The sequence below is a fragment of the Scomber scombrus genome, chromosome 13, assembly GCF_963691925.1.
Source record: "Scomber scombrus chromosome 13, fScoSco1.1, whole genome shotgun sequence".
Taxonomy (NCBI): domain Eukaryota; kingdom Metazoa; phylum Chordata; class Actinopteri; order Scombriformes; family Scombridae; genus Scomber; species Scomber scombrus.
Window position 1 is genome coordinate 5,527,450 of NC_084982.1, and position 27,631 is coordinate 5,555,080.

Here is a 27,631-nt window from a genome sequence, read left to right on the forward strand (position 1 = left end):
CTTAGCTTACTTTGTAAAAGCACTTTATATTATATATTAGACATCAGCATTTTTCTCACAGGTCCACTGCAGATAAACACGACATGGCAGATCATTCCAGTTGTTTAGAGTTTTAGAGCCAGTATAGAAATGTGCACAGTCCTCTTCACCGTACGTTCCAGCTCCATTATCAGGCTGATTTGTCCCCCAGTAGCTACAGGTCAGTGAACAAGAGAAACGTGACAATGTTAATCTCTGACATGAACACAGTCCATCACTGAAACATAAGAAAACTGATTGTGCCTCATTCTAGTCATTATAGCTCTTCTTCTTCTCTTCTTCTCTACTATGAAAACCATATTTCTTCACAAACATGACAGAGTCAAATTTCAATTAAAATTTAAAAATTCAGTTCAGTTGATTTTGGGTCTACCCTCAGACCCTAAAACTTTGCATAGTACTGTGTATTTCAACTTTTCCCAGAAAAATCTATTTTGTTCCTGTCAGACTGGCATGTTAAATATGCAGGAGTCTCATCAGTCATTGCCTTAGATAGGACACCAGCTAGATGGGTAAATCAAAGTTGTGTCAAATTCAAAATGCTTTGTCATTACATACATGATCAAAACATACCAGATTATTTCAGAATTGAAAAGAAAATTGATTTGTGACATTTTTATTGAGAAACCTGGCTGTGGACCAGAAATCCTGTCTTAGGTGCACCATGAAATGTTTGTTTAGTTTGATTATTTACCACTGTTTCTCATCATCTCAGAGTTTTAGTTGGAAACATCTGGGCCTGATGCTCCCATCTTATAACACTGCATCCTGACATACAGCGAACCGGCGATGAAATCTCGTGCGAAACTGTCCTGATATGCAGCGTGACAATTTTATCGTAAGTATATTCCAAACCAATCAAATTATTGAGGGGCGTAAACAAACTTCTGGCACTATCAACAGGAAGCAGCGTGTATATTTCAACCAATAAGAAGTGTTTAGGGGTGGGACACAACCGCAAAATTTCATCCAGATAGAGACAGAGCGAGCGATTCTTTTGAGGGGTGGGTGTTATCGCTGGACAGGGCAATGTCGCTCGCGGCATGTCAGGAAAGCCTGATTTAAAACTCATGCATTTTAATCAATTTTTCTCGCTCGCGTCGCTGTATGTCAGGATGCGGTGTAAGACACTGCCCTCCTGGCCTGGCTCTCTCTCTCACTCTCAGCTCCCCAGTGCATTTGTAGTTTTGTGTTTACACATTCATCTTTTGTTTTACATTCTACACTTCACACTGATGCACACACACACACACCACCAATTTGACTGTCCACATCCCATGGTTCCTTTAGTTTGTGTTGTTTTTATCATTTGCCTGTAGCCTGCATCTCCCTCACTATTTTTGTCATGGCTTTAGAGACAGGTCATGACAGAGTTGCCAATACAACAACAATCTGAAGCCAAACCTTAAAGTCAGCAGTGTTCCATCAATCCATTTCCAGGTTCCCTCTGTGTCTCTGTCAGTCAAACCAATCCAACTCATAGTTTCTTTCTCGGTGAAGGTAGAGAAGAACTTCTGTTTTCAAAAAAGAAAGGAAAAAAAGGCATACTATTTATATTGTTGTTTGAACAACACTATATAAGCAGTTTACATATGATTACTCTGAACAGGAGAAGAAGCTGTTCAGCATCTTGCTAGATCTGCAGAAGATGCTCCTGTAATTCCTCCTAGTCGACAGGAAGGTGAGGGTCTCTAATGAAAAAAGTAGCTCTGCGAATTACAAACATACTAACAAACACTGCGTACCTGTTCTTCAAGGCTGTTTATAACCACCAGATCTGCTCCTCTCTCTCTGCAGTCCTGTCTGCCTGTTGACCAGGAACCACGCTCACTGGAGAGACGATAACAGGAACAGCTGAACATCTTCCATCCTGCAGGACAAGTTTGATCTGTAACACACAACATTAGATATTAGACAAGAAGCAATTCTGTCTAATTCCACAGTATGATGATTAAAAACATGCTTATTAAGCACAGAATTGGTTCACCATATTTTAGTGGATGACTCCTACTGTGAATTACATAATATGTGACCAGGATTGACTTGTTGATATTCTACCAACTAAGGAGCTATTCTGAACCTTTAAGATAATTTTAGACATGTTTACCTTTATTTTTTGGCTGCAGTTCTGCATTAAATGTTGTGATTACCACATCTTTCAAATGATAATGGCATCAGTTTTGGTTTGATAAATGATAAGATGATGATAAGATATTCCTTTATTAGTTCAACGCTGAGGAAATTCTATAGGCAAAGCCACTAGAAAATATTACATTGGAATTTCCCTACGTAACGCTCAACTCCATCTCACTAAAAACATCTCTGCCTACAGAAAAACTCAATTAGGATTTCAGTCCTTATCTCCAACTTCCCCCTAGCTTACCAGTGCATTAAATGCCAGCTGCTTTCTCTGCTGTGCCACCTCAACTGTGTCATCCGCATCATCCCTCAAGACCAAACCTTCATGTCACATCTCTATGCTGTAGCCAAGATGTGCAACGAGACGTTGGATGTGCATGCAGGATGGTATTAAAACTGTGGCACCAGTTCCTGTCCTCATGGAACAGCATTTTTTTCTTCTACAATGAACACATCTTCAGGCCCAAAGACATCAAACTGTACACCGACATGGCCCCATCCCTCAGCTTTGGCAGCTATTATGGCGTCAGATGGTTCTCTGCCAAATAGATTCCTGAATTCTCGTCCCTAACCTATCCACCCGTTGAAATGTCCCCAATAATCGCCTTCTTCTCTGATACCAGCGCAGTAGTAGACATCATCAACAGAGTTCAGTCACAGTTTGGATATCATGCCATTCATGTGAGAGCTTACCCATGTGTCAGCACAGCAACAGTTCACCATTTAAGCACATCACATACCCAGCTACAAAAATACTGTGACTGACTCACTGTCTCATTTCTCATTTCAGAAATTCAGATACTTGGCACCAGCTGCCGACCCTCTCGCGGCTCTGGTCTCACCGTTTTCAGGCACTATCTTCCACTAAACCCACAACTGGAACAACTAGTCCTCATCTCTCAAGACACCATCCTCAACAGCCTCGCTCTTTGAACCCTTTCATCATCCTTGAACGGGTGGAACTGCTTTAAAACCTTCCACAAATCCGCCCGTTTCCATAAACCAATGTTCTTAAGGATAGAATGGGCATATGTGATGAAGCTAAAAAATATTAAGAACATCGGGCCACAATTGAAGTCTATATCAGTGGAAAATACTTCATCATTAATCTGTCCTCCAAAGCACCATGTTCAAGCTTTTCTCACTCACATATCAGCATGTTAAGCAAAGGACTCCATAAAGCCGAACCATATCCCCCGTCAAAACGTTCACCACTCACCTCAGACCTCCTCACCTGTTGTATCAGAACCCTCGGCACAGGTGACCTTTCCACATTTCATCAACAAGGTTTTGGAATCCATGTTTTTACTAACATTGTTCAGTTTTCTGCACTGCCACAAGTTCACTACTTCTTCCTACCATGACCCATCACAACACGCCACATATCCGAAATCTGACATATCAGTCCACCCACCTGACACAATCGAGACCAACCAAACTGGCCATCCTCAACCTATCTTCCTATTCCATTCAGATTCATTCTTGAGCCCTTATGACTACATCCACTTTAGACATGCTAGCTGCGCTTCCCCCTTGGCCCGCTGTTTATTATGACAGGTACAGTAGACACGCGCTTTTGGTTCCACTACCACCTACGCCAAATACTGATAAAATTCGGAATAGCCCCAGAACCATACTCAGACACATCTCCCACACCCAGAGTCTCACCTCACACCCACCTAGAGACGGGTACTGCAACCTATGCCTCCACCCATCCACTGGTACCTGACTCATTGTTTCATCCTTCACCCTATACCCTACACCCCTATTCCTTTTTTGTGAAAAGTCCTCCACACATCTAACAGTTCATGTGCTTCAATTGAGTGTCTGAAAACAAAAACAAAAAAAAACACAGACATTACACCTCAAATTACTAAATTGTATGCCAGCGATTATAGACAAAATAACCAAATGTTGGTTAGCTTACTTGGATATTCCCTCTCACTTTAAACTGCATGAATACTACTCATTTTTCAGGTATAAAATAAAGTCAGACCTACTGTACATTGACGAAGGATTGGCAGTTAAGTTTATTTTATCTTTTGGCCCCTAAAATACTTAATGATGCTACAGTCATTTCCTGTTAATAGGACTTAGGAAGGACTCTTTAACTATAAAGTAGATGCTAAAAAGATATCTGAGGGGGGAAAAGTGCCCCATAAATAAATTAAAAGGTTGCAATAAAGTTACAGCGAAAAGGTAAACTGACATTAAATATAATTTACAGATCGTAGGATATAAGTGTCATTTGACCATAAATTTTGATTCATAAGTTCGACACATGAAACTGTGGTCAGTCCTGAACTGCATGTTAAGAAACAGCTGTTCACTACCCACACAGACAAGGACTTACTTTGCATGGACAAACACTGCAGCCGGTGTAGCTTCTTAGTAGTTTCACTGAGTTTGGCATTCAGCAGGTCTCTCTCTTCAGTTAAACCACGAACCACATCACTGTCTGAAATATATCAAGATACATGTTTCTTAAACACAAAATACCTGAAGCTTCAATAATGACATTAACTAAAGATTCTATTTTTGAATTGCCACCATTAATGAGGCTATGCTACAGCGAACATGGCAAGAAATCGAGTAGTTAATATGGAAAATAGTTTATATGAACCGGAATAAATTACTAGTACTTCTACTACTAATGTTTGCAGCAGTCACAAAATGCAGTTAAATTCAATTCTGTGCAAGTGAACCATCCAAAAAAAACAAAAAAAACCCCAAAACAATAATAATAGGCCCTGGCTCTGGGTGCTCTGGGTTTATCCCCAGATCTTCTTAACTCCTAAATCCGCCCCTGGTGTGTGTGTTTCATGTTACACCATGAAAATGAAACTTATCACGTTTTAACATAATATGCTTCACAGTATAATGTGAAAGTTTTGATATTGTGTAATAACATCATAACTTATTACTTTATAACATGAAACTCGTATTTGAATGAGGAAATGGTGTGTGGAGAACTGATAGTAATGTGGCTCATTTGCCATTTGACTACGTTAGTGCTTCATGCTTGGGTTGAGACAGATTCTGTTGTTATTGAGGGCATTGTGTGAGCCCTTCTCCACACACCAGCACTGAAAAGATGACCATTTTCTGATGCTGCAGTATAAGGAGAAAGTGTACGAGTACATAACAGGGAGTCCACCTCTGTCTGACGCCAACTCTAAGTTTCAAGTTATCTCTTAAAACGTCACGTCATAATGTGATCAATTATAGCGAATCATATTCCTGCTCACTGATTTCTCTTTTAATGTTAGTATACTCCTGTATATGTGAAGATGTGTCACATCCTAATAATTTCGGCCATCTGGCGTGTTTTAAAAGACATTTTTTGGGGGTATTGATTTTGCCTCTCTATATGGAAATATGTACTTTCAAAGGACTGATATGGTCAATTAAAAATTAATTCATGTTTTTTGTATAGTTGTTTATATGGTTATAATAATGTATGATTAACACAAAATCCACACCGTTTGCGAACCAGTGCATTAGACAATGAACTGTTAAACACAGAAAGCAAACAGGGCATGACAAATTGTATTATGGCGCTTTTCCACTACACAGTTCCAGCACGACTCGACTCGGCTCGACTCGGTACGGTTCCAGAACAGACCTTTTCCATTACAAAAAAGTACCTACTCAACGTGGGCGGGTTGTCATAGCACGGCAGCACTAAACTGCTGTGACGTCGTTCTATGCGCGACACAAACACAAACAATGGAGGACATGGAGGCGATGGTGTACTTGCTGCTCGGTCTGTGGCTTTTTGTCACAAACAAAGTGAGAGAAGATAGCCAGAAAGGCTGCAGGCGGCGAGACAAAACACAATAAAAAAGTACAGAGTTTTGGCAGCCGTACAGCAATATGAAGCCGAAGATGAGAGGATATGAGCTGCTATGAGACGGTGTATGAGGGTAAGCTAATGGTAGCTATCGCTAGCTTGCTAGCTAACTCGTATACAATGGTCCGTCTGTAAAACTTTGTAATGATGTCGTTATTAACTTTTATGCTGTGCGTGCGTTTCAGATGGTTCTCTCGTCGCAAAGTCGCCGCCGCAAACCATCGGTCTGGGCGTTCAATATACAAACTATATACAAAGTGCATATTTACAAAAACCAAGCTGTACACTAGCTGCTCATAGGCAGGGGCCGAGAGTAGCTGCCCGACAGCAGCGGTAGAGGCCGGGAGTAACTGCTCGTCAGCAAGGGCAAAGGGTAGCTGCTCGTCGGCAGGGGCAGAGGGTGAGGCCGGGGGTAGCTGTTCGTCAGCAGGGGCAAAAGGTAGCTGCTCAACAGCAGCGGGAGGGGGTAGCTGCTCGTCAGCAGGGGCAGCGGGCAGCTGCTCGTCAGCAGAGGCAGACTGAAAGACTTGCTTAAATGTCTCTATAAAAAGAGGCAGCTGGGGGATAGCTGTGCGTCAGCTGGAGCAGGAGCAGGGGATAGCTGCACGTCAGCCAGAACAGGAGCAGGAGCAGGGGATAGCTGCACGTCAGCCAGAACGGGAGCGGGAGCAGGAGCAGTAGCAGGGAATAGCTGCACGTCAGCTGGAACGGGAGCGGGAGCAGGGGATAGCTGCACGTCAACCGGAACGCGAGCAGGAGCAGGGGATCGCTGCACGCCAGCCGGAACGGGGGATCGCTGCACGCCAGCCGGGACAGGGAGTAGTTGCACCTCAGCAGGAGCAGGAGGTAGTCGCACGCCAGCCGGAACAGGGAGTAGTTGCACGCCAGCCGGGACAGGAGATGGTTGCACATCTGTCGGGTAAAAAGGTGTCGGGAGCTGAGCCTCTGGCTGGGGCTTAATCCAGTAGTGAGGCAGCTGGGGCCTAGCTCTGGTTCCCCTCGTTAGGCTCTGAGGTCCTCCCCGAGCCAGACGGGTTCCCCAGAACGGGTTTCTGTCCACTGGGTACGTCCTGGTCCCCCCCTGAACGCTCCGAGGTCCTCCCCCGAGCCCACAACACAAACTTGGGTAAAGTTAGAAAGAGATTGGCAGATTCGAACTTCAGTGATCAATAGCTCACAAACGAAACATTGTTAAAACATAAAAAATGCCTCTTTCCTATCGTGGTAAGGTAGACTATTGACTACAAACTAATTTTCGCCAAAACGAGTCGTCATCCAGGCTGCAGGAAAAATATTGCTCTCTATGCGCTGTGGGCGGAGAGGCGAGCGCTTAGGGACCGTCTACAAAGTGCAGTACCAAAGCAAAAAATATTCAATATCTCCACTTTTATTCACTGTAGTCTCACCAAATTCACTCCACACACCAACGGTCACCTGATAATCACACTACAACAGTTATTTCATAAAAAATCTTTTTGCATATTTTAGGGGAATTTTATTGTGAAAAATCGTCAATAGTGTTAATATTATACACTGTATACTCACCAAAATCATGCTACACAACAATGGTCACCTGATAATAATACTACAACAGTTATTTCAGAAAAACATGTTTTTCTTTATTTTTGGGTAATTTTATTGTGAAAAATCGTCAGTAGCATTAATATTATACACTGTATACCCCATCCTGAGGAGGGCGGAAAGGGCGCAGCTCAAGAGATTGGTTGGCGTGGGACTCAGACCAGACCTTAGGATGGAATGCAGGATTAGGGCGCAGCAGCACTCCAGCATTCCCAGACAAGAAGCGGCAGCACTCTTCATGCCGGAAAAGGGCATGTAGCTCACCCACCCTTTTTGTTGACACAATAGCCAACAAGAATGTAGTCTTGAGCGAAAGCCATTTCAGCTCAACCGTTTCCAGAGGCTCGAATGGCCCATGCCGCAAGGCTGACAAAACCATCTCCAAATCCCATGGGGGTACACCCGGCCTCCTGGGAGAGGGAGCAACCCTACAAGCCCCCCTAAAGAACTGAGCAATAAGGTCACAACAACCCTGTGCCAGTTTACGAGGCCCAACATGGGCCGCCTTTATGGCTGCCACCGTCCCCCTCAACGTCGAGGGAGACTTGCCTGCCTCTAACAGCTCCTGAAGGAACTGAAGGATACCAGGGGCCATACAGGAGAGGGGATCCACGTGTCGTGAGGCACACCATGATTGAAACACCCCCCAACGATAGGAATAAGCAACCCTGGTCGAGGGAGCCCGGGCCCCCTGCAAAGTACCCACTACAGACTGGGGGAATCCCAAGGCTAGAAATTTGGCCCTCTCAGGGGCAAGGCCCAAAGCCTGAGGCCCTGGGGAAAAGGATGAAAAAGAGTTCCCTCGGCAGGAGGTCCCGGTGAATGGGTAGCTCCCACGGTTGTCTTTGAAGAAGGGGCGGAATCTCGGCAAACCAAATCATCTGGGGCCAATTGGGGGCCACCAGGATGAGGCTGTAGGAGTTGGTGCAGGAGGAGGAAGGGAGGGAAGGCATACAGGAGGCCCAGTGGCCACTGATGTGCCATCAAATCCGTCCCTAAGGGAGGATTGTCCCTCCCCATGAAGAAAAAGAGGGGACAATGAGTGTTCTCCCTGGATGCAAATAGATCTGCCACGGCTGTGCCGTAGCGATCCCATATTCCGCTCACAACCTCTGGATGCAGCTGCCACTCTACAGCCGATCTACAGCAAGGTTCTCCCGACCTGGCACGTATGTGGCCCTCAGGGACTTGAACTGGGGATGAGCCCACTCCCATATTGCCCGAGCCAATCTGCACAGGCGAGGGGAACCTAGGCCCCCTTGCCTGTTGATATATGCCGCTGCTACTGTACTGTCTGTTCACATGGCGGTCCTGTAGCTCTGGCAGGAAGTGCAGAAGAGCCAGATGGATACCCTGAAGCCCCAAAACATTTATGTGCTGTGACCAGGGTCCGTGCCAAAGGCCGCTGATGCCCTTGCCTTCGTGGACAGCCCCCCTGCCTACCAGGGATGCATCTGATGACACCACCTGGCGATGCAACACCAGCCCCAGTACCGTCCCACGTGCCAAGTTGGTCGGCCGCCGCCACCAACGGAGAGCCACACACAGTCTGCGCATCACCAATACGCTGGCCTGCAGATTCCTCTGTGGGCAAAATCCAAGGCCCAGGAGGCAGCGCTGCACTGGGCGCATGTTTAGAAGAGCCAGGGGTATGACATGCACTGTGGCTGCCATTAACCCCAAGAGGCGGAGACATAGCCTCCAGGTCACCCTGGCCCCAAGCCGGAACTGGGACAAGCAAGCCCTGAGGGCAGCCTGTCTCACAGGAGTCAAGTAAAGAGTCCCTGCCCTGGCCCAAACACATGCCTAGGAACTCCGTGGACTGTGAGGGCTGGAGCCTGCTCTTCTTCCTGTTGAGGTGCAGGCCTAGGTACTCTAAGTGCTGCTGGAGACGATCCTCATCTCTGCGGCACTGCCCCTCCGAGCGAGCACACACGTTGGCTGGCCTCCAAAAGGACCCGTAGATCACTGGAAGCAGCAGAACCTAATTGAGGAGGTCTTGGCTGTGGCATACCAGACATCTCGTGTGACCGGAAACCGGTGTCACGAGCCGCCACACTTTCACCAGCCCGGGTAGCAAAGACAGTCGCAGCAATCCAGAGAGGGGCCCGTAGACCAGCTCTCCCAAACTCAAAGTAGTGGATATTGTGCACACAAGCCGTCTAAACAGCCCCCCCACCCCCCCACATAGGATGGAGAGATAGTCTTGACACGATATAGAACATATGTTAGAAAATATATTAATAATTTTTCCTCAAGCTATTTTTTTATATTCGAAGTCAAATGTTATCCATCCATAAGAAAATATAGTAGACCTAAGGAGAACACCAATGCCCATGTTGCAAATATTTAAATCGCTCAAATATATAACCAGTTCTGAAAAAAAAAAGTTTGTTTCAGACAATACTGTCAATACTGTAAAAGGAGCTCACACCTGAGTCAGAGTCCTTTGAAAAGCTTAATAAATGGTTAGATTGCCATCACCTATCAAATAATGAAAAACTATGTACAGATGTTTCAGTTGTGCAAATGTAGCAGGATTTTGGTGAGTATACAGTGTATAATATTGAAGCTATTGACGATTTTTCATAATTAAATTCCCCAAAAATAAACAAAAACACATTTTCCTGAAATAACTGTTGTAGTATGATTATCAGGTGACCCTTGTTGTATAGCATGATTTTGGTGAGTATACAGTGTATAATATTAATGCTATTGACGATTTTTCACAATAAAATTCCCCAAAAATATGCAAAAAGATTTTTTTTCTGAAATGACTGTTGTAGTGTGATTATCAGGTGACCCTTGTTGTGTATCATGATTTTGGTCATCCTACACTGTATAATATTAACGCTATTGACGATTTTTCACAATAAAATTCCCCAAAAATATGCAAACTTTTTTTTCTTCCTGAAATAACTGTTGTAGTATGATTATCAGGTGACCATTGTTGTGTAAGGCAAGGCAAGGCAAGGCAGTTTTATTTATATAGCGCATTTCATACACAGTGGCAACTCAATGTGCTTTACATAAAAGAAACATTTAACAGAAAAAATTGAAAAAAAAAACATGGAATTTGATAAATAAAAATATGTAGCATGATTTTGGTGAGTATACAGTGTATAATATTAAAGCTATTGACGATTTTTCACAATAAAATTCCCCAAAAATATGCAAAACATTTTTTTCCTGAAATGACTCTTGTAGTATGATTATCAGGTGACCCTTGTTCTGTAGCATGATTTTGGTGAGTATACAGTGTATAATATTGACGATATTGAAGATTTTTGAATATAAAAAATCCCCAAAAAATATGCAAAACATTTTTCCCTGAAATGACTGTTGTAGTATGATTATCAGGTGACTTTTGTTGTGTATCATGATTTTGGTCATCCTACACTGTATAATATTAACGCTATTGATGATTTTTCACAATAAAATTCCCCAAAAATATGCAAAAACACATTTTTCAGAAATAACTGTTGAAGTACGATTATCAGGTGACACTTGTTGTATAGCATGATTTTGGTGAGTATACAGTGTATAATATTAATGCTATTGACGATTTTTCACAATAAAATTCCCCAAAAATATGCAAAAAGATTTTTTTTCTGAAATGACTGTTGTAGTGTGATTATCAGGTGACCCTTGTTGTGTATCATGATTTTGGTCATCCTACACTGTATAATATTAACGCTATTGACGATTTTTCACAATAAAATTCCCCAAAAATATGCAAACTTTTTTTTCTTCCTGAAATAACTGTTGTAGTATGATTATCAGGTGACCATTGTTGTGTAAGGCAAGGCAAGGCAAGGCAGTTTTATTTATATAGCGCATTTCATACACAGTGGCAACTCAATGTGCTTTACATAAAAGAAACATTTAACAGAAAAAATTGAAAAAAAAACATGGAATTTGATAAATAAAAATATGTAGCATGATTTTGGTGAGTATACAGTGTATAATATTAAAGCTATTGACGATTTTTCACAATAAAATTCCCCAAAAATATGCAAAACATTTTTTTCCTGAAATGACTCTTGTAGTATGATTATCAGGTGACCCTTGTTCTGTAGCATGATTTTGGTGAGTATACAGTGTATAATATTGACGATATTGAAGATTTTTGAATATAAAAAATCCCTAAAAAATATGCAAAACATTTTTCCCTGAAATGACTGTTGTAGTATGATTATCAGGTGACCTTTGTTGTGTATCATGATTTTGGTCATCCTACACTGTATAATATTAACGCTATTGACGATTTTTCACAATAAAATTCCCCAAAAATATGCAAAAACACATTTTTCAGAAATAACTGTTGAAGTACGATTATCAGGTGACACTTGTTGTATAGCATGATTTTGGTCATCCTACACTGTATAATATTAACGCTATTGACGATTTTTCACAATAAAATTACCCAAAAATAAACAAGACATTTTTTTTATTCTGAAATAACTGTTGTAGTATGATTATCAGGTGACCCTTGTCGTGTAGCATGATTTTGGTCATCCTACACTGTATAATTTTGACGATATTGAAGATTTTTGATTATAAAAAATCTCCAAAATGATATCAAAACTAATTTTCCCAAAATAAATGTTGTAGTATAATTATCAGGTGACCCTTGTTGTGTAGCATGATTTTCGTCATCCTACACTGTATAATATTAACACTATTGACGATATTTCAAAATAAAATTCCCCAAAAATATGCAAACTTTTTTTTCTTCCTGAAATAACTGTTGTAGTATGTTTATCAGGTGACCATTGTTGTGTAGCATGATTTTGGTGAGTATACATTGTATAATATTAACGCTATTGATGATTTTTCACAATAAAATTCCCCAAAAATATGCAAAACATTTTTTTCCTGAAATGACTGTTGTAGTATGATTATCAGGTGACCCTTGTTGTGTAGCATGATTTTGGTGAGTATGCAGTGTATAATATTGACTATATTGAAGATTTTTGAACATAAAAAATCCCCAAAATTATATCAAAACTAATTTTCCTAAAATAAATGTTGTAGTATGATTATTAGGTGACCCTTGTTGTGTAGCATGATTTTGGTCACCCTACACTGTATAATATTAACGCTATTGACGATATTTCATAATACAATTCCCCAAAAATATGCAAAAAGATTTTTTATGAAATAACTGTTGTAGTGTGATTATCAGGTGACCGTTGGTGTGTGGAGTGAATTTGGTGAGACTACAGTGAATAAAAGTGGAGATATTGGATATTTTTTGCTTTGGTACTGCACTTTGTAGATGGTCCCTAAGCGCTCGCCTCTCCGCCCGCAGCGCATAGAGAGCAATATATTTCCTGCAGCCTGGATGACGACTCGTTTTGGCGAAAATGAGTTTGTAGTCAATAGTCTACCTTACTACGATAGGAAAGAGACATTTTTTATGTTTTAACAAAGTTTCGTTTATGAGCTATTGATCGCTTAAGTTCGAATCTGCCAATCTCTTTCTAACTTTACCCAAGTACAACACAACACGAACCGGATCTGGCTCTGCTGAGTCCATGTTCTGGCCAGATCGTACTGTCATGAACCGACCAGGTGGAAGAGTTTTCAGTAGTCGTTTTAATCAATCCAAAGGTCAAAAATCGGGAAATCCAACACACAGGCAGAAGTACAAAATCACTTAGGCAAAACTCGGGGTCCAAACGGAAAAACTGGTCGATAACACTAAAGACAATATAAAGACAAGAACGCTGGAACTCCGACAGGAAACTCACATATACCTGACAAGATAATCTGGCACAGAAGGGAAGGAGCACACCACATATATACCCAGGAGACTAACGATACACAGGTGTAGCACATTAGGGGAAGGGAGGCAAACAGGAGGGGAGGAAGCTAGACAAGACAAGGGAAACACACCAAAATAAAACAGGAAGCAGACAAGACAAAAACCAAACCTACAAAATACACCCCAACACAACCAGGCCCTGACACACAAGGATAAACCTATATTACAGATATCAAAGTACTACAGTATGAATTAAAATTAGTAAGGCACTACATTTAGTAAGACTGAGCTTGCAGTGTCTGCATTTGGGGTCTACCACCCCCACCCCTGACAAAGAGCACTGTTGGGGAAGTTACTCAAAAAATGTTATATATTACACATTACTTGTTACTTAAACAAAAAAAGTAATGTGTTAAGTTACTTAATTACTCCCTGTGGTAAGTAATTGCACTACTAGTTACATTACTTTTGCGTTACTCCTTAGCAACGCCGGTGATGTGTAAAAATAACTGTAATGTGACCGCTGAATGTAGACAATGTAACACGTTACATTACTGCGTTACAGGTAAATGTAATGTGATTACAGTAACGCATTACACTCAACAGTGCTTAATAGTAATTCCTTCATGATATCATAATGTACACTGGATTGTTTCCATTTGCGTTCTGCTTTCCTACATTCCTTTTTATAGCTGTGACATAGAGGTGGACTGCTCAGGTTAAATCATAGGCAGGCTGGTGGCTGGTGATTGGTGGCTGGGCCCAGTGACAAAATATTGGGCAAGATACTGAACCCCATATAGCTCCCGATTGTTGCTCAGTACACTACGGGGTTGCTTGCGGCCAACAGTGTGCGAGATTGTGTATCAGTGTGTGAATGTGGTTTGTAGTGTATAAGTACAGAAAAGAAGCTGCATTATCATTTTGTAGACCACAATCTTATATGGAAATGAAAGCCTTACAAATGCAGAAGTGAGGTTCCTTATACCTATAACTGATACTTGCTGCTGTTTAAAATAAAACAAGCTGATGAGTGAAAAGGTTTCAGTGTGTCATGTTTCTTCCTGGTTCAGTCATCAAATTACTTAATTTTATGCCAGTGATCATCAACAAAATGACCAAATGATGTTGGTTAGCTTACTCAGATATTTCCCTCTCACTGTAAACTGCATGATTACTACTCATTCCATAACTGACACATTTCTCCATTTATAAAACAAAGTCAGACCTACATTGACAAAGGATTGGCAGTTAAGTTTATTTTATCTTTTGGCTCCTAAAACAGTTCATGCTACAGTCACTTCCTGTTTATAGGACTTTACGAAAGTCTCTTTAGCTAAAAAGTTGATGTTAAAAAGATTTCTGAATGGGATAAAGTTCCTTATAAATAGATACATTCAAGTTTAAATAAATTGAAAGATTGCAATAAAGTTACTGGGACAAGGCAACCTTACAGTAATTTACAGATCATAGAATATAAGTGTTATTTGAGCATGTTTTCTGATTCATAGGTTTGATACATGACACTGTGATGAGTCCTGACCTGCATGTAAAGAAACAGCTGTTCAGTAAACACACAGACAAAGACTTACTCTGCTTAGACAAATTCTGAAGCCGGTGTAGCTCCTCAGTAGTTTCAGTGAGGTTGGTATTCAGCAGGTCTCTCTCTTCAGTCAGGTTCACTTTGGTAATGGAAAGTACTTCAGTTAAACCATGGACCACATCACGATCTGAAATATATCAAGATATATTGACTTAAGTTCCTGTTTTTGAATCAAATCAAAAAATGTCTTAGTTTTTCTCCACAAGTATAAAAGACATTCATCAGTCAAACTGTATGATTATGCGATCTATGAAATAGCTCCAATCAAAGGCTGAAGATCAATTCAATCAAATTTGTGAAAGACAAGGTAGATCCTATCACTGCTGTAGTGTGTTTATAATAATAACACTTTTCTTTTCTCAGCAAATATGTTAATATTGAACAAAAGCTTTTTGTGTGTGGTACTTTTCAAAACTGATTAAAATGTGATTTAAGGAAAACAATTATTTGGACATATGGATATTTAATAACAATTTTAACAATACTGACACATTTAAGTAATATAACTAAACAATTAAAACTGAAGAAAATACTTTTTAAAACTTTCTGTAAAATGTAATTTAAAAAAAATGCAATTTCTGGTGAGGAATAAATTAGGACACCCCCATATTCATTCCCACTTAAAATAGCTAAAATCACACAGAGGTGTATCACATCAGGTGCAAATGATCGGAAAATAGTCTACAAGTGCAGGACATTCAAAACAACTGCCAACATGCCCATGTCTGGCCGTCCAAGCAAGTTTACACCGAGAGCAGACCGCAAGATGCTAAAAGAAATCACCAAAAACCCTAAAATGTCATCACGGGACCTACAGCAGACTCTTGCTACTGTTGATGTGAAAGTGCATGCCTCTACAATCAGAAAGAGACTACACAAGTTTAATTTACATGGGAGGTGTGCAAGGAGGAAACCTTTGCTCTGTAAGAAAAACGTGTTTGGCGATGTTTTGCTGCAGCAGGACCTGGCCAGCTCACCTTCATAGAACCCACCGTGAATTCTACTGTGTATCAGAGGGGGCTTGAGGAACATGTGAGACCATCGGTAAAATAATTAAAGCTGAAGCGGAACTTGACCCTGCAACATAACAATGTTGTCGAGTCGAGGCGAGTCGTGCTGGAACTGTGTAGTGGAAAAGCACCAAATGACCCAAAACATACCAGTAAATCCACCAAGGACTGGCCGAAAACTAAGAAATGGAGAGTCCTGGAATGGCTGAGTCAAAGCCCAGATCTTAATCCCATTGAGATGCTGTGGGGTGTGGGGAACGGGCTGTACATGCAAGAAACCCCTCAAACATCTCACAGCTGAAAGAATTCTGCATTGAGTGGGACAAAATTTCCTCAGAACGATGTCAGAGACTGGTAGACAAGGCCGTAGCTACCATTGAGGACACCGAGGTCATGTCCTCGGTATTTTTTTCTTGAAGTTTCGTTTCATTGTGAAGTGAAACTAGCCGACAAGACAATTATCCTTGCATCAACGGACCGTCGAGTGACACGTACTTGCAGATACCGCTGCCATGTCAAAACGAAAGTAGTTGGCTGTATCCAGTGGTGGAGTGAGGCCTTGAAATCCACCGGGAATCTTTTCACCTGCCCCGTTGTTATGTCCCAACTGGTTTCCAATTTAACTGGTTTCCTTACCGAACAGCTCCAGCTGTGTTGCGCTTCCGTCAGTAAATTCGACAAACAACATATTACTGGAGATTTTTAAGTAGCAGTTATATAGTGCTCACTTCCAGAAACAAATTTGCTGCAGTAGATGTTGAACTGCGATTTGAAAATCGCCAGAAATATGTTGTCTACATTTGTGAATTGGACTTGACCCGATTTTGCAAACTGTTCATTCATTGGATGAGCCCTTTTCTCCTTTTCCCAGCAGGCCGTGCTTCATTCCACATTTTAAGAACAAACAAAGAAAATAATATATTGCAGTTATAATTTTTAAATATACAACCATGGAAGTTGTAGAATACTGAAATAGGAGTTGATTTAAGTTGCAAAATTGGAAGTGATAAAAAAGAACTGGACCACAACAGTAACCATGACAGAATTACGCAGCAAGAAAGCGGTATAAATATATTATGGATTACAGTACCATAATATATAAATCATAGGCTTCTTTTTGACCTCGGTATTTGAAAAATCCTGGCTACGGCCTTGCTGGTAGATGGCTACAAGAAGCGTCTAACTGAAGTTATTTCAGCCAAAGGGGGTAACACTAGCTATTAGGGGATAGGGTGTCCTAACTTTTTCCTCAATTAGAATACACATTTTTGTTGATATCTTTTGTTTAATGAGTAAAACAAGGTTCATTTTTGTTGTTTACCTGCAATTGAATCACTTTCTTTTCCAGAGATAAATAACAATGAGATTAGACATCAATATGTGAACATTTCTTAATAAACAACTGAATATTTAATGGGGTGTCCTAATTTTTTCACATGACTGTAAGTATTTTAACAAAACATGTTATCTTTCAAAGTAGAATAATGATCCTCAAAATAACAGGCTAACTCTGATGTTAACTTATGAAAATCAGACTCACAGTGGAAACCGAGGCCGATGAGTCCAGCCAGCAGGAAAACACTCAGCAGCCCCAGACAGAGAACAACAGCTCCATGAAATCTCCTCTCTGAACTCCTTGGACCTGAACAAAGACCAGTGAACAGGATTAATAACAGATTAAAACATTCTACTCACAACTCAATCTGTCAACATCTCTGTCTGACTGAACATTCTTACCGGTCTGATTTGTTGGAGGTGTTGAGTCAATAGATTTTACATGTTCAACATTGATATAGATTTCCTCCATTGTTCAAGAGCAACTATTTCTGAGAGGGTGAACTATGCAGCAAAGGCTACTGTAAAGGTACTGTAGATACACTGTCTCCTGGTTTCAACTTCTCAGTTTTTTTTTTCAATTTGAGGAAGTCACAACTTTCAGAGGTCATGAAAATTGTTTGTGTAGTATTTAGCATTTATTGATGTTTTCACATGAACAAATACAGAAGTTTAAAAGTTCTCATGTGACAGTTGCTTTAGTCAGGCAATTGCGCTACCAAAACAAAACATGTCTGAAGTCACTGGCGCATATCTCACAATTTTTTTAGGAGCGCATTATCAAGATTTTAACAGGCGGTTGCACAATGCACGTACAGTCTGCCTGTTACACACACAGGGACAGGCAGACACAAACATACGTATATAAAATCCCCAGAAAGAATTACATCAACATATGAAAAAATAAATGTCATATTGGTTAGTTATAATATTTATCAGATTTAATTAATTGTAAAAATAACAGATTAAATGAGAATAAGCTTTTCTATTGTTTCCATACTTTCAAGAATTAAAACCCTGCTGAGTTTACCTGTCACTCCATGACTGAACAAAATTATTTTAAACTGTATTTAAACGATAAATTTAAAAAAAACAAAGCGCCACAATGTCTGTGTGGTGCAGCTGCATGCACAGTGACCTGGAGGAGACGTGAAAATATTCAGCACAGAGTGAGTTGTTGATGTTTTTGTGGAGAATGGGTTTCAGAACAACGTCTGCCTCTGGAAGAAAGACACTCCGCTTCCACTTAGTTATTTTACCAACACGAAAATCATCTGAACATCTGTGGTTAAAAAAATCTGTATTAATGTTAATGAATGTGGGCGATTCTTTCAGTGTCTGTTATCCACAGCTGTTTATACTGTAGGACTGATATGCTGATAAGTCTGCAGTCTCTGAGATGCTGCACAGAGCACAGTGCCATTACGCACAGCCACTCACTGTTTATTAAATCAGCTGATGACTGCAGTATAGCCACACACACCTCTACACTCATCAGACTGGTTGGTTATAACTCTATATTCTTCATTTTTATGAATTAAGGTCACAGCATTCCCTTGCATACTCAGGTGAAAAGTCAAAACCTGTTTTCTTTTTACCCCTCTCTAGCAGAGAGTTGGCTCTTAATTTTCTAAAGAAGGTAGAAATACTCAAAATAAAAGCACACTGTAGTTGGATAAAATATTATTTTGTGGTTATACTATTTAACATTTTCAGGAGCATTCAGTCTTACTTTTTGTAAAGAATGTTGTACATGCCAATTCAAATGGCATAAAAAAACAACATATTCAAAATGTACATTTTAACAAACCTGATGCTGCTTTTAAGACAATTTTTATTTAACATATTTTTGAATTGGTCATCGTACAACCCTTATAACCCTTGCAGTCTGTACAAGGGTTGTCTGGCTCTTTAACTGACAAATAACTAATTTTCCACTCACAGTTGCACTGCCTGCCTTTGCTTGAGCACATGGTTGGTCACAACATCATTTTCATTAACTTAGGTACTGCATGTCAAAGCAGCCTGGTAATGGAAATGGAGATCAACAGTGGGTAGAAAAAGACTGTGTGACAATCAGATCTGACAGGAACAAACAAGTGGAACAATCTTGAAAAATGTCTTAGCATACATGTGAAATGAGTTTTTAAATAAAATGTACTTTAAATACTTGTAAACTGTAATTGCACAAAAGGCTTTTATTCAGTGTTCTTGTATGTACTATTGTGCTTGTCAGATGGAGAGAGTACAAGTGAATATTAACTTCCTCTTTATTGAGAAAAATAACAGCACGACATGACATTTTTAGCATGCATTGGTGTGTGTGTGAACTGAGGAAAACTGTTCAGAAAAAGAAACAAAACTGACTTATCCAACTAGTCCAAGCCACATGGTTTGCTGACCAACACATCCACCGGACTTTTTCCTCAAGGCACCAGTACAATCAATCAATGGTTTTATTTTTCTGGTGAGGACAGTCTTGGATTTCATCTAGACTGAGTTACAGGTTGTTTTGTTTTATAGTTTTCTTCACTTGCCTGTTGAATACAACATGAGAGTGTGGTGAAAAGACAAATAATCTTTTAACCAATTTCACTTTTGAATGAATGAAATCCCCATTTGCAGCTGGCCTCTCACATCCCAGTAGAACAGGGTTTTCTGTATTAATGATGATAGAATAAACATAATGAAACTTTGAGTTTTTTATAAAGATTTTAATTGTTGTCATGATTACATAAAAAGCCACAACCAGTATCAACTACCATCATTACAAAGGACAAACATCTGACTCCAGTGCAGTGCTTATATGCGGAAATTGCCTGACTTTATATTAACTGTTGAAAAGTTTTGGTTTGAATTTGATTTAAAATCATTTGATAACTTTATCTCAACACTGATGGCCTCTGTTAAAGAGATCTGCAAGCTGCTGAACACATTTCATTTAAAATAATTTCCGGGAATGTGTCAATTGATGATATAGTAAGACAAAAATAAGTAATATCTATATTACTTTGTTTAACTATGATATGACACATAACATGAGAAAGATTTTTGCACCTTTCAATTATCATGAAATCTTTAGCTAAGACATTAATCAAAATAAAGGTTTTCATTAATCTCTGTGTGTTTGTTTTTGTTGTTTGGAACATTGGAAATTTACGTGAAGCTTTTCTCGCAAGAGTTGTAAATATCTCATTTAAATATAGGAATCGCTTTAAAAAGGCAGGACAGAATCAAAGAGCTTTTGCAAAATCATAGCTTACTTTGTTAAAGTATTTTTACATATTACACATCAGCATTTTTCTCACAGATCCACCGCAGAGAAGCACCACACCACCGATCATTCCATTTTTCTACAGTTTTCGTGCCCGCCTTGAATTTTGCACAGTCCTCACCATGGTCTCCACCTGCATTATTAGGCTCATTTCTGTCCCAGTAGCTACAGGTTAGTGAACAAGAGAACCATGACACTGTTAATCTCTGACATAAACACAGTCCATCACTGAAACATAAGAAAACTGAATGTGCCTCATTCTAGTCATTATAACTCTTCTTCTTCTCTACCTTGAAAACAATATTTCTTCACAAACATCACTGAGTCAAATTTCAATTAAAGTTACAATATTGGGTCAACTTTGGGGCTGTACTCAGACTAAAACCTTTGCATAGTACTGTGCATTTCAACTTTTCCAAGAAAAATCTATTTTGTTCCTGTCAGACTGGCATGTTAAATATGCAGGAGTCTCATCAGTCATTGCCTTAGATAGGACACCAGCTAGATGGGTAAATCAAAGTTGTGTCAAATTCAAAATCTTATAGGACGCTGCCCTCCTGGCCTGGCTCTCTCTCTCTCAGCTCCCCAGTGCATTTGCAGTTTTGCGTTCATCCATTCTTTTCTTTTTTTACATTCTACATTCTGCACTGATGCACACACACAAACACACTTACCATCAATTTGACTGATGTCCACATCTCATGGTTTCTTTAGTTTGTGTTGTTTTTATCATTTGCCTGTAGCCTGCATCTCCCTCACTATTTTTGTCACGGCTTTAGAGCCAGGTTGTGACAGTGTTGTCAATAAACAACCAATCTGAAGCCAAACCTTAAAGTCAGCAGTGTTCCATCAATCCATTTCCAGGTTCCCTCTTTTTCTCTGTCAGTCAAACCAATCCAAATATCAGTTTCTTTCGCAGGGAAGGTAGAGAAGAACTCCTTTTTTCAAAAAAGAAGGAAAAGAAAGGCATACTATTTATATTGTTGTTTGAACAACACTATATAAGCAGTTTACATATGATTACTCTGAACATATTTGATAAGAATCAATTTAGCTGTTATATTATTTCAATAACAACCAAAATTATACTAATAATCATCATATTTTTTTCTCATTTGATAACTTAATTTTCCTTCTTTACTGCTTTAATGCATTTTGGGTTTTTGTGTCTTCTTATTTGTACACATAAACTAAACAACTATTGGTATTTAAGTATTTTTACTGATAAACTTTATCATTAAGAAAAATCTATTTTATTTCATTAAATTGTGAAATTGTGCATAAATAAGTGTTAACAGAATCTCTGTTGCCAGATATCATGTTTCATCTGTTTGACTTCCACAGACGGTCATTAACTGATACACAGATCTGTACTGATTAAATACTTGCAGCATATGAGTGAGTGCTTCTGGAGTTTATTTAAAACACAGTGAAATGTTAAAAGAATGTTAGCTAACTTGCTGAGGATGGAATGAAACACTCTATAACCATTAACATGGATGAAACACAAGTGAAAACTTAAGAATACCAGCAAAACATGCTACAAAGAAGCACAAGTTAAAGTCCGTGTAAAGTAAGAATAAATATGTGTTCTGAGTTTGACATGCCACAGAAAAGTGTGTTGTTAACCACTCTGCCATATTTGAATGATTAAAAATATCGCCAAATATATGAAATTAGTAGGGCCGGGACTTTAACGCGTTAATTAAGATTAATTAATTACACAATAATTAACGCGTTAAAAAAATTGACGCATTTTAATCGCAACAACAAACCACAGTGAACATGAACGAAGTAACTGATGAGACTGCTTTGGTTGGCCCCGTGGATGGGAAATTTTGTTACAATAAACGAACGGATGGAAGAAATTAGGCCCTAGAAATTAGGCTTAAAAGTTGTGTAGAAATCAGCCTCTGTCTCTGTCTGTGCTCCCAAACGCGGGCATACCACTACTTCACGGTGTAGGGTTACGGTTCGTTTTTTGCAAGCTCAGAAAATCAGAAAAAAATGAGAGGGTGAGAAACAGTTTAAAGGGGCTATATGCAAAATACAGCTTTATCAGCTTTCAGGAATTTTATTTTTGCTATGTAAAAAACTAATGACACACCCTCTGTGTGTGTTTTGTACTGGAGCCTCTATTTTGGAAGCCGTGCCCGCAGCGCGTTCCTGTTAGTGCATGTGAGCCACCTCCCCCTTTCCTCCACCCGAACCCTTAGTCCTCTCCACCTATATAACTGCTGCAGTGAGGGAGGAGTGTCACTACCCGAAGTGAGTCGCTACCCGATTTGAGTCGCACATGCGCAGTTGAGTCCGCCAGGGTCTGCCATATTGGACAGTTATGTACGGCAACTCCGCTTGGTAAAACTACTGTTACTATAGGTTGGATATATGTATTTCATACATGTTTCAGCAGTTGGATGCGAGTCCGCACAAAGTAAGTGCCAATGTGACTCGCGCATGCGCAGTTATTTTTGTGTTGTTTTTAAAAAAATATATAAACTTTATTAATGTATCCTGATCTGAGTGAGCAGCTGATGTGACTGGGACTTTTTTCTTTTTTACTTAGACCCCTACATATTTTTGTAAAAGCCCTTAAAGGAAGTAATTATGATTCTGATGAATCGCGATTGAGTCGGGTGAATAATGTGTTTTTTCCAAGCTGACTTGCCGTACATAACTGTCCAATATGGCGGACCCTGGCAGACCCGACTGTACATGTGCGACTCACATCGGTAGTGACAAGGAGGAGCGCGCACATTCCGAAAGCTACTGGAAACAGAGACCCGGGTCTCTCATGTGAGATAGAGGTAGGGTCTGGGGACGAGCCGTTCATTTCTTCGTATTTGAGGCAGGATCAACGAATGCTTCTGTACGCTACTGGACAAACATACCGCCAATCATATCAACGATACACAATGACGTATTCAGAGCGGGGCTAACTGGTATATAAAGCTTTTGCCAAAGTCTGTAGGGAGCAGTGCGAACACATCCTTTTTATGAAGGAAATCATGTAGCGCAAGTTTTGGTTCTATTTTCAAAGTGAACTTGCCTTCCAATTTATTTAGCACACAATCTACTGCTGCTTCGAACGGTTGCTGCACCTCCGTCGCCGCCATGCCGGATGTTAACAGATTCGCTCTACGGTCATCATCGTCTTGAGCCCGACTCCCCGTTCTGTGATTGGTTCCCTATCTCAGGCGAAGATTTTGTCTTGGTGGCCATGCTCACATTCAGAGCGAAGTAGAATCTTTCTCGTATGAGAGCATGAGTATACCCAGGCTAGCGACATCTAGCGGTGAAATTGAAATTGCGTTTAGCCCCTTTAAGGCTCTATCTCCACAATTCAGTACTGCATAGTTATCAGCCTTTTCACATGTTTTCTGTAACCATTTCCCAACATGTATAATGGGTTTAGAAGTAAACAAATGAATTGACTTTACACAGACTTTAATTCGAGGATTTGAATTATTATTGTCAAGGTGACAACAATTATCCATGAACATAAATACATGAAATAATGAATGAATGAACATTTATTTTCAAGTAACAGGAAGATTGCACTGAGTGCAAACATACTAACAAATACTGTGTACCTGTTCTTCAAGGCTGTCTATAACCACCAGATTTGCTCCTCTCTTTATGCAGTCCTTTCTGCCTGTTGACCAGTTACCACGCTCACTGGAGAGGAGATAACAGGAACAGCTGAACATCTTCCATCCTGCAGGACAAGTTTTCTCTGTAACACATTAGAAATTATTCAATTAATTAAAAACATGCTTATTAAGCACAGAATTGGTTCACCATATTTTAGTGCATGAATTACACAACATGTGACCAGGATTGACTTGTTAATATTCTACCAACTAAGGAGCATTTCTGAAGCTTTAGGATTATTTTAGGCATGTTTGCCTTTAATTTTGCTGCAGTTCTGCATAAAATGTTGTGATTACCACATCTTTCAAATTATTTTAATGGCATGAATTTTTGATTGATAAATGATAAGATATTACTGTATTAGTCCCACAATGGGGAAATTTGCAACATGATGACAAACTTTGTTTTTATTTGATAGCTTGCGGCCAACAGTGTGCGAGTGTGTATCAGTGTGTGAATGTGGTTTGTAGTGTATAAGTACAGAAAAGAAGCTGCATTATCATTCTGTCGATCACAATCTGATATGGAAATGAAAGCCTTACAAATGCAGAAGTGAGGTTCCTTATAGTTATAACTGATACTTGTTGCTGTTTGAAATAAAACAAGCTGATGAGTGAAAATGTTTCATGTTTCTTCCTGGTTCAGTCATCACTCACAGAGTCTGAGCCAAAAGATTTAGGACAGTGGTTCCCAAACAGTGTGCAGTAAGGCAAGTCCAGGTGTGGCGCAGGATTTTGAAATAATCATACATTAATATAATATAACATAATAATATTATAATAATGTATACAATTTTTAATTCGCCATATCAGTACTTTGTATGCACCCATTTTCTAATACAGAGGCAAAATCTACATCCCCAAAAAAGTATGTCTTTTTAACACACACACACACACACACACACACACACACACACACACACACACACACACACACACACACACACACACACACACACACACACACACACACACACACACACACACACACAAAAGTGCCTCATAAATATATACATTTAAGTCTAAATGAATTGAAAAGTTGCAATAAAGTTACTTGGACAAGGCAAACTGACAGTAAATATAGTTTACAGATTGTAGGATATAAGTGTTATTTAAGCATAACTTCTGATTCATAGGTTTGATACATGACACTGTGGTGAGTCCTGACCTGCATGTTAAGAAACAGCTGTTCAGTAAACCCACAGACAAAGACTTACTCTGCTTAGACAAACTCTGAAGCCGGTGTAGCTCCTGAGTAGTTTCAGTGAGGTTGATATTCAGTAGGTCTCTCTCTTCAGTTAAACCACGGATCACATCACTGTCTGAAATATATCAAAATACATGTTTGACATTTGTTCAAAGTGGTTTTTATAATCTTGTGTGAGGGGCTGGGTAGGCTGGTGATTGGAAGCTGGGCCCAGTGACAAAAAGTGGACAGAACAGATGAACACATGGAAGACTGAGGCTAGAGCGGAGTTAGAGGAGTTAGAGCGAGTCATCCAAAAATGTGAAGATCAGCAGTTCAATAAACAGTCCACATGTTAAAGTGTCCTTGGGCAAGATACTGAACCCCATATAGCTCCCGATGGTTGCTCAGTACACTACGGGTTAGCTTGATGCCAACAGTGTGCATGAGTGTGTATCAGTGTGTGAATGTGGTTTGTATTGTATAAGTACAGAAAAGAAACTGCATTATCATTCTGTACATCACAATCTTATATGGAAGTGAAAGCCGTACAAATGTGAGGTTCCTTATAGCTATAACTGATACCTGTTCTGTGTGAAATAAAACAAGCTGATGAGTGAAAATGTTTCATGTTTCTTCCTGGTTCAGTCATCACTCACAGAGTCTGAGCCAAAAGATTTAGGACAGTGGTTCCCAAACAGTGTGCAGTGAGGCAAGTCCAGGTGTGGCGCAGGATTTTGAAATAATCATACATTAATATAATATAACATAATAATATTATAATAATGTATACAATTTTTAATTCGCCATATCAGTACTTTGTATGCACCCATTTTCTAATACAGAGGCAAAATCTACATCCCCAAAAGAGTATGTCTTTTTAACACACACACACACACACACACACACACACACACACACACACACACACACACACACACACACACACACACACACACACACACACACACACACACACACAAAAGTGCCTCATAAATATATACATTTAAGTCTAAATGAATTGAAAAGTTGCAATAAAGTTACTTGGACAAGGCAAACTGACAGTAAATATAGTTTACAGATCGTAGGATATAAGTGTTATTTAAGCATAACTTCTGATTCATAGGTTTGATACATGACACTGTGGTGAGTCCTGACCTGCATGTAAAGAAACAGCTGTTCAGTAAACTCACAGACAAAGACTTACTCTGCTTAGACAAACTCTGAAGCCGGTGTAGCTCCTCAGTAGTTTCAGTGAGGTTGGCATTCAGCAGGTCTCTCTCTTCAGTTAAACCATGGTTCACATCACTGTCTGAAATATATCAAGATACATGTTTCTTAATCTCAAAATACCATTCTTAAACTCTATGCAATCTATGAAATACCTCCAATCAAAGGCTGAACTTAAAATGTGATTTAAGGATAACATCAAGAAAAGCAAAAGGTTGAAAAAAGTCAAGTGGGAGAACCAACACAAGCCAGAGTGTCAAATAAATATTTTAATAAAATGTTTATCTTTCAAAATAACAGGTTCACTCTGCTGTTAACTTATGAAAATCAGACTCACAGTGGACACCGAGGCCGATGAGTCCAGCCAGCAGGAAAACACTCAGCAGCCCCAGACAGAGAACAACAGCTCCATGAAATCTCCTCTCTGAACTCCTTGGACCTGAACAAAGACCAGTGAACAGGATTAATAACAGATTAAAACATACTACTCACAACTCAATCTGTCAACATCTCTGTCTGACTGAACATTCTTACCTGTCTGATTTGTTGGAGGTGTTGAGTCAACAGATTTTATATATTCAACATTGACATAGATTTCCTCCATTGTTCAAGAGCAACTATTTCTGAGAGGGTGAACTGTGCAGCACAGGCTACTGTAAAGGTACTGTAGAAGGCAGAGCTGGGGACTCAGACTCGCGACTCGGACTCGAGTTGCACTTAAGTCTCACTAAACTGTGACTTCAGACTCGACTTGGACTCGACCTCAAAAGACTTCAGACTTGACTTCGACTCGAGGCTCGAGACTCGCGAACAACCTTTATTTCATGTTATTATTATTATTCTCATTATTTATCTGTCATTCATCTTTTTGTATGATCTCTGGCTCTGAGATAGATGTAAACACCAACGTCATGCCACGCGCATGCGCCATGTGTGAAGCGCGCATCTTCAGTATCAG

The 27,631-nt window shown here is 39.9% G+C and overlaps 1 protein-coding gene across 1 annotated transcript; it reads right to left on the reverse strand.

The window, feature by feature from the left end:
* On the reverse strand, positions 1 to 27,325 carry LOC133992983 (CD209 antigen-like protein C). Its single transcript, XM_062431792.1, has 8 exons — positions 27,208 to 27,325; positions 27,011 to 27,112; positions 26,651 to 26,755; positions 25,475 to 25,579; positions 4,532 to 4,636; positions 1,785 to 1,927; positions 1,444 to 1,553; positions 1 to 193 (listed from the first exon to the last, which is right to left on the reverse strand). Exons 1-8 carry the CDS (start codon positions 27,275 to 27,277, stop codon positions 37 to 39), a joined length of 897 nt encoding a protein of 298 aa, XP_062287776.1. The 5' UTR covers positions 27,278 to 27,325; the 3' UTR covers positions 1 to 36.
* Positions 27,326 to 27,631: the final 306 nt, after the last annotated feature.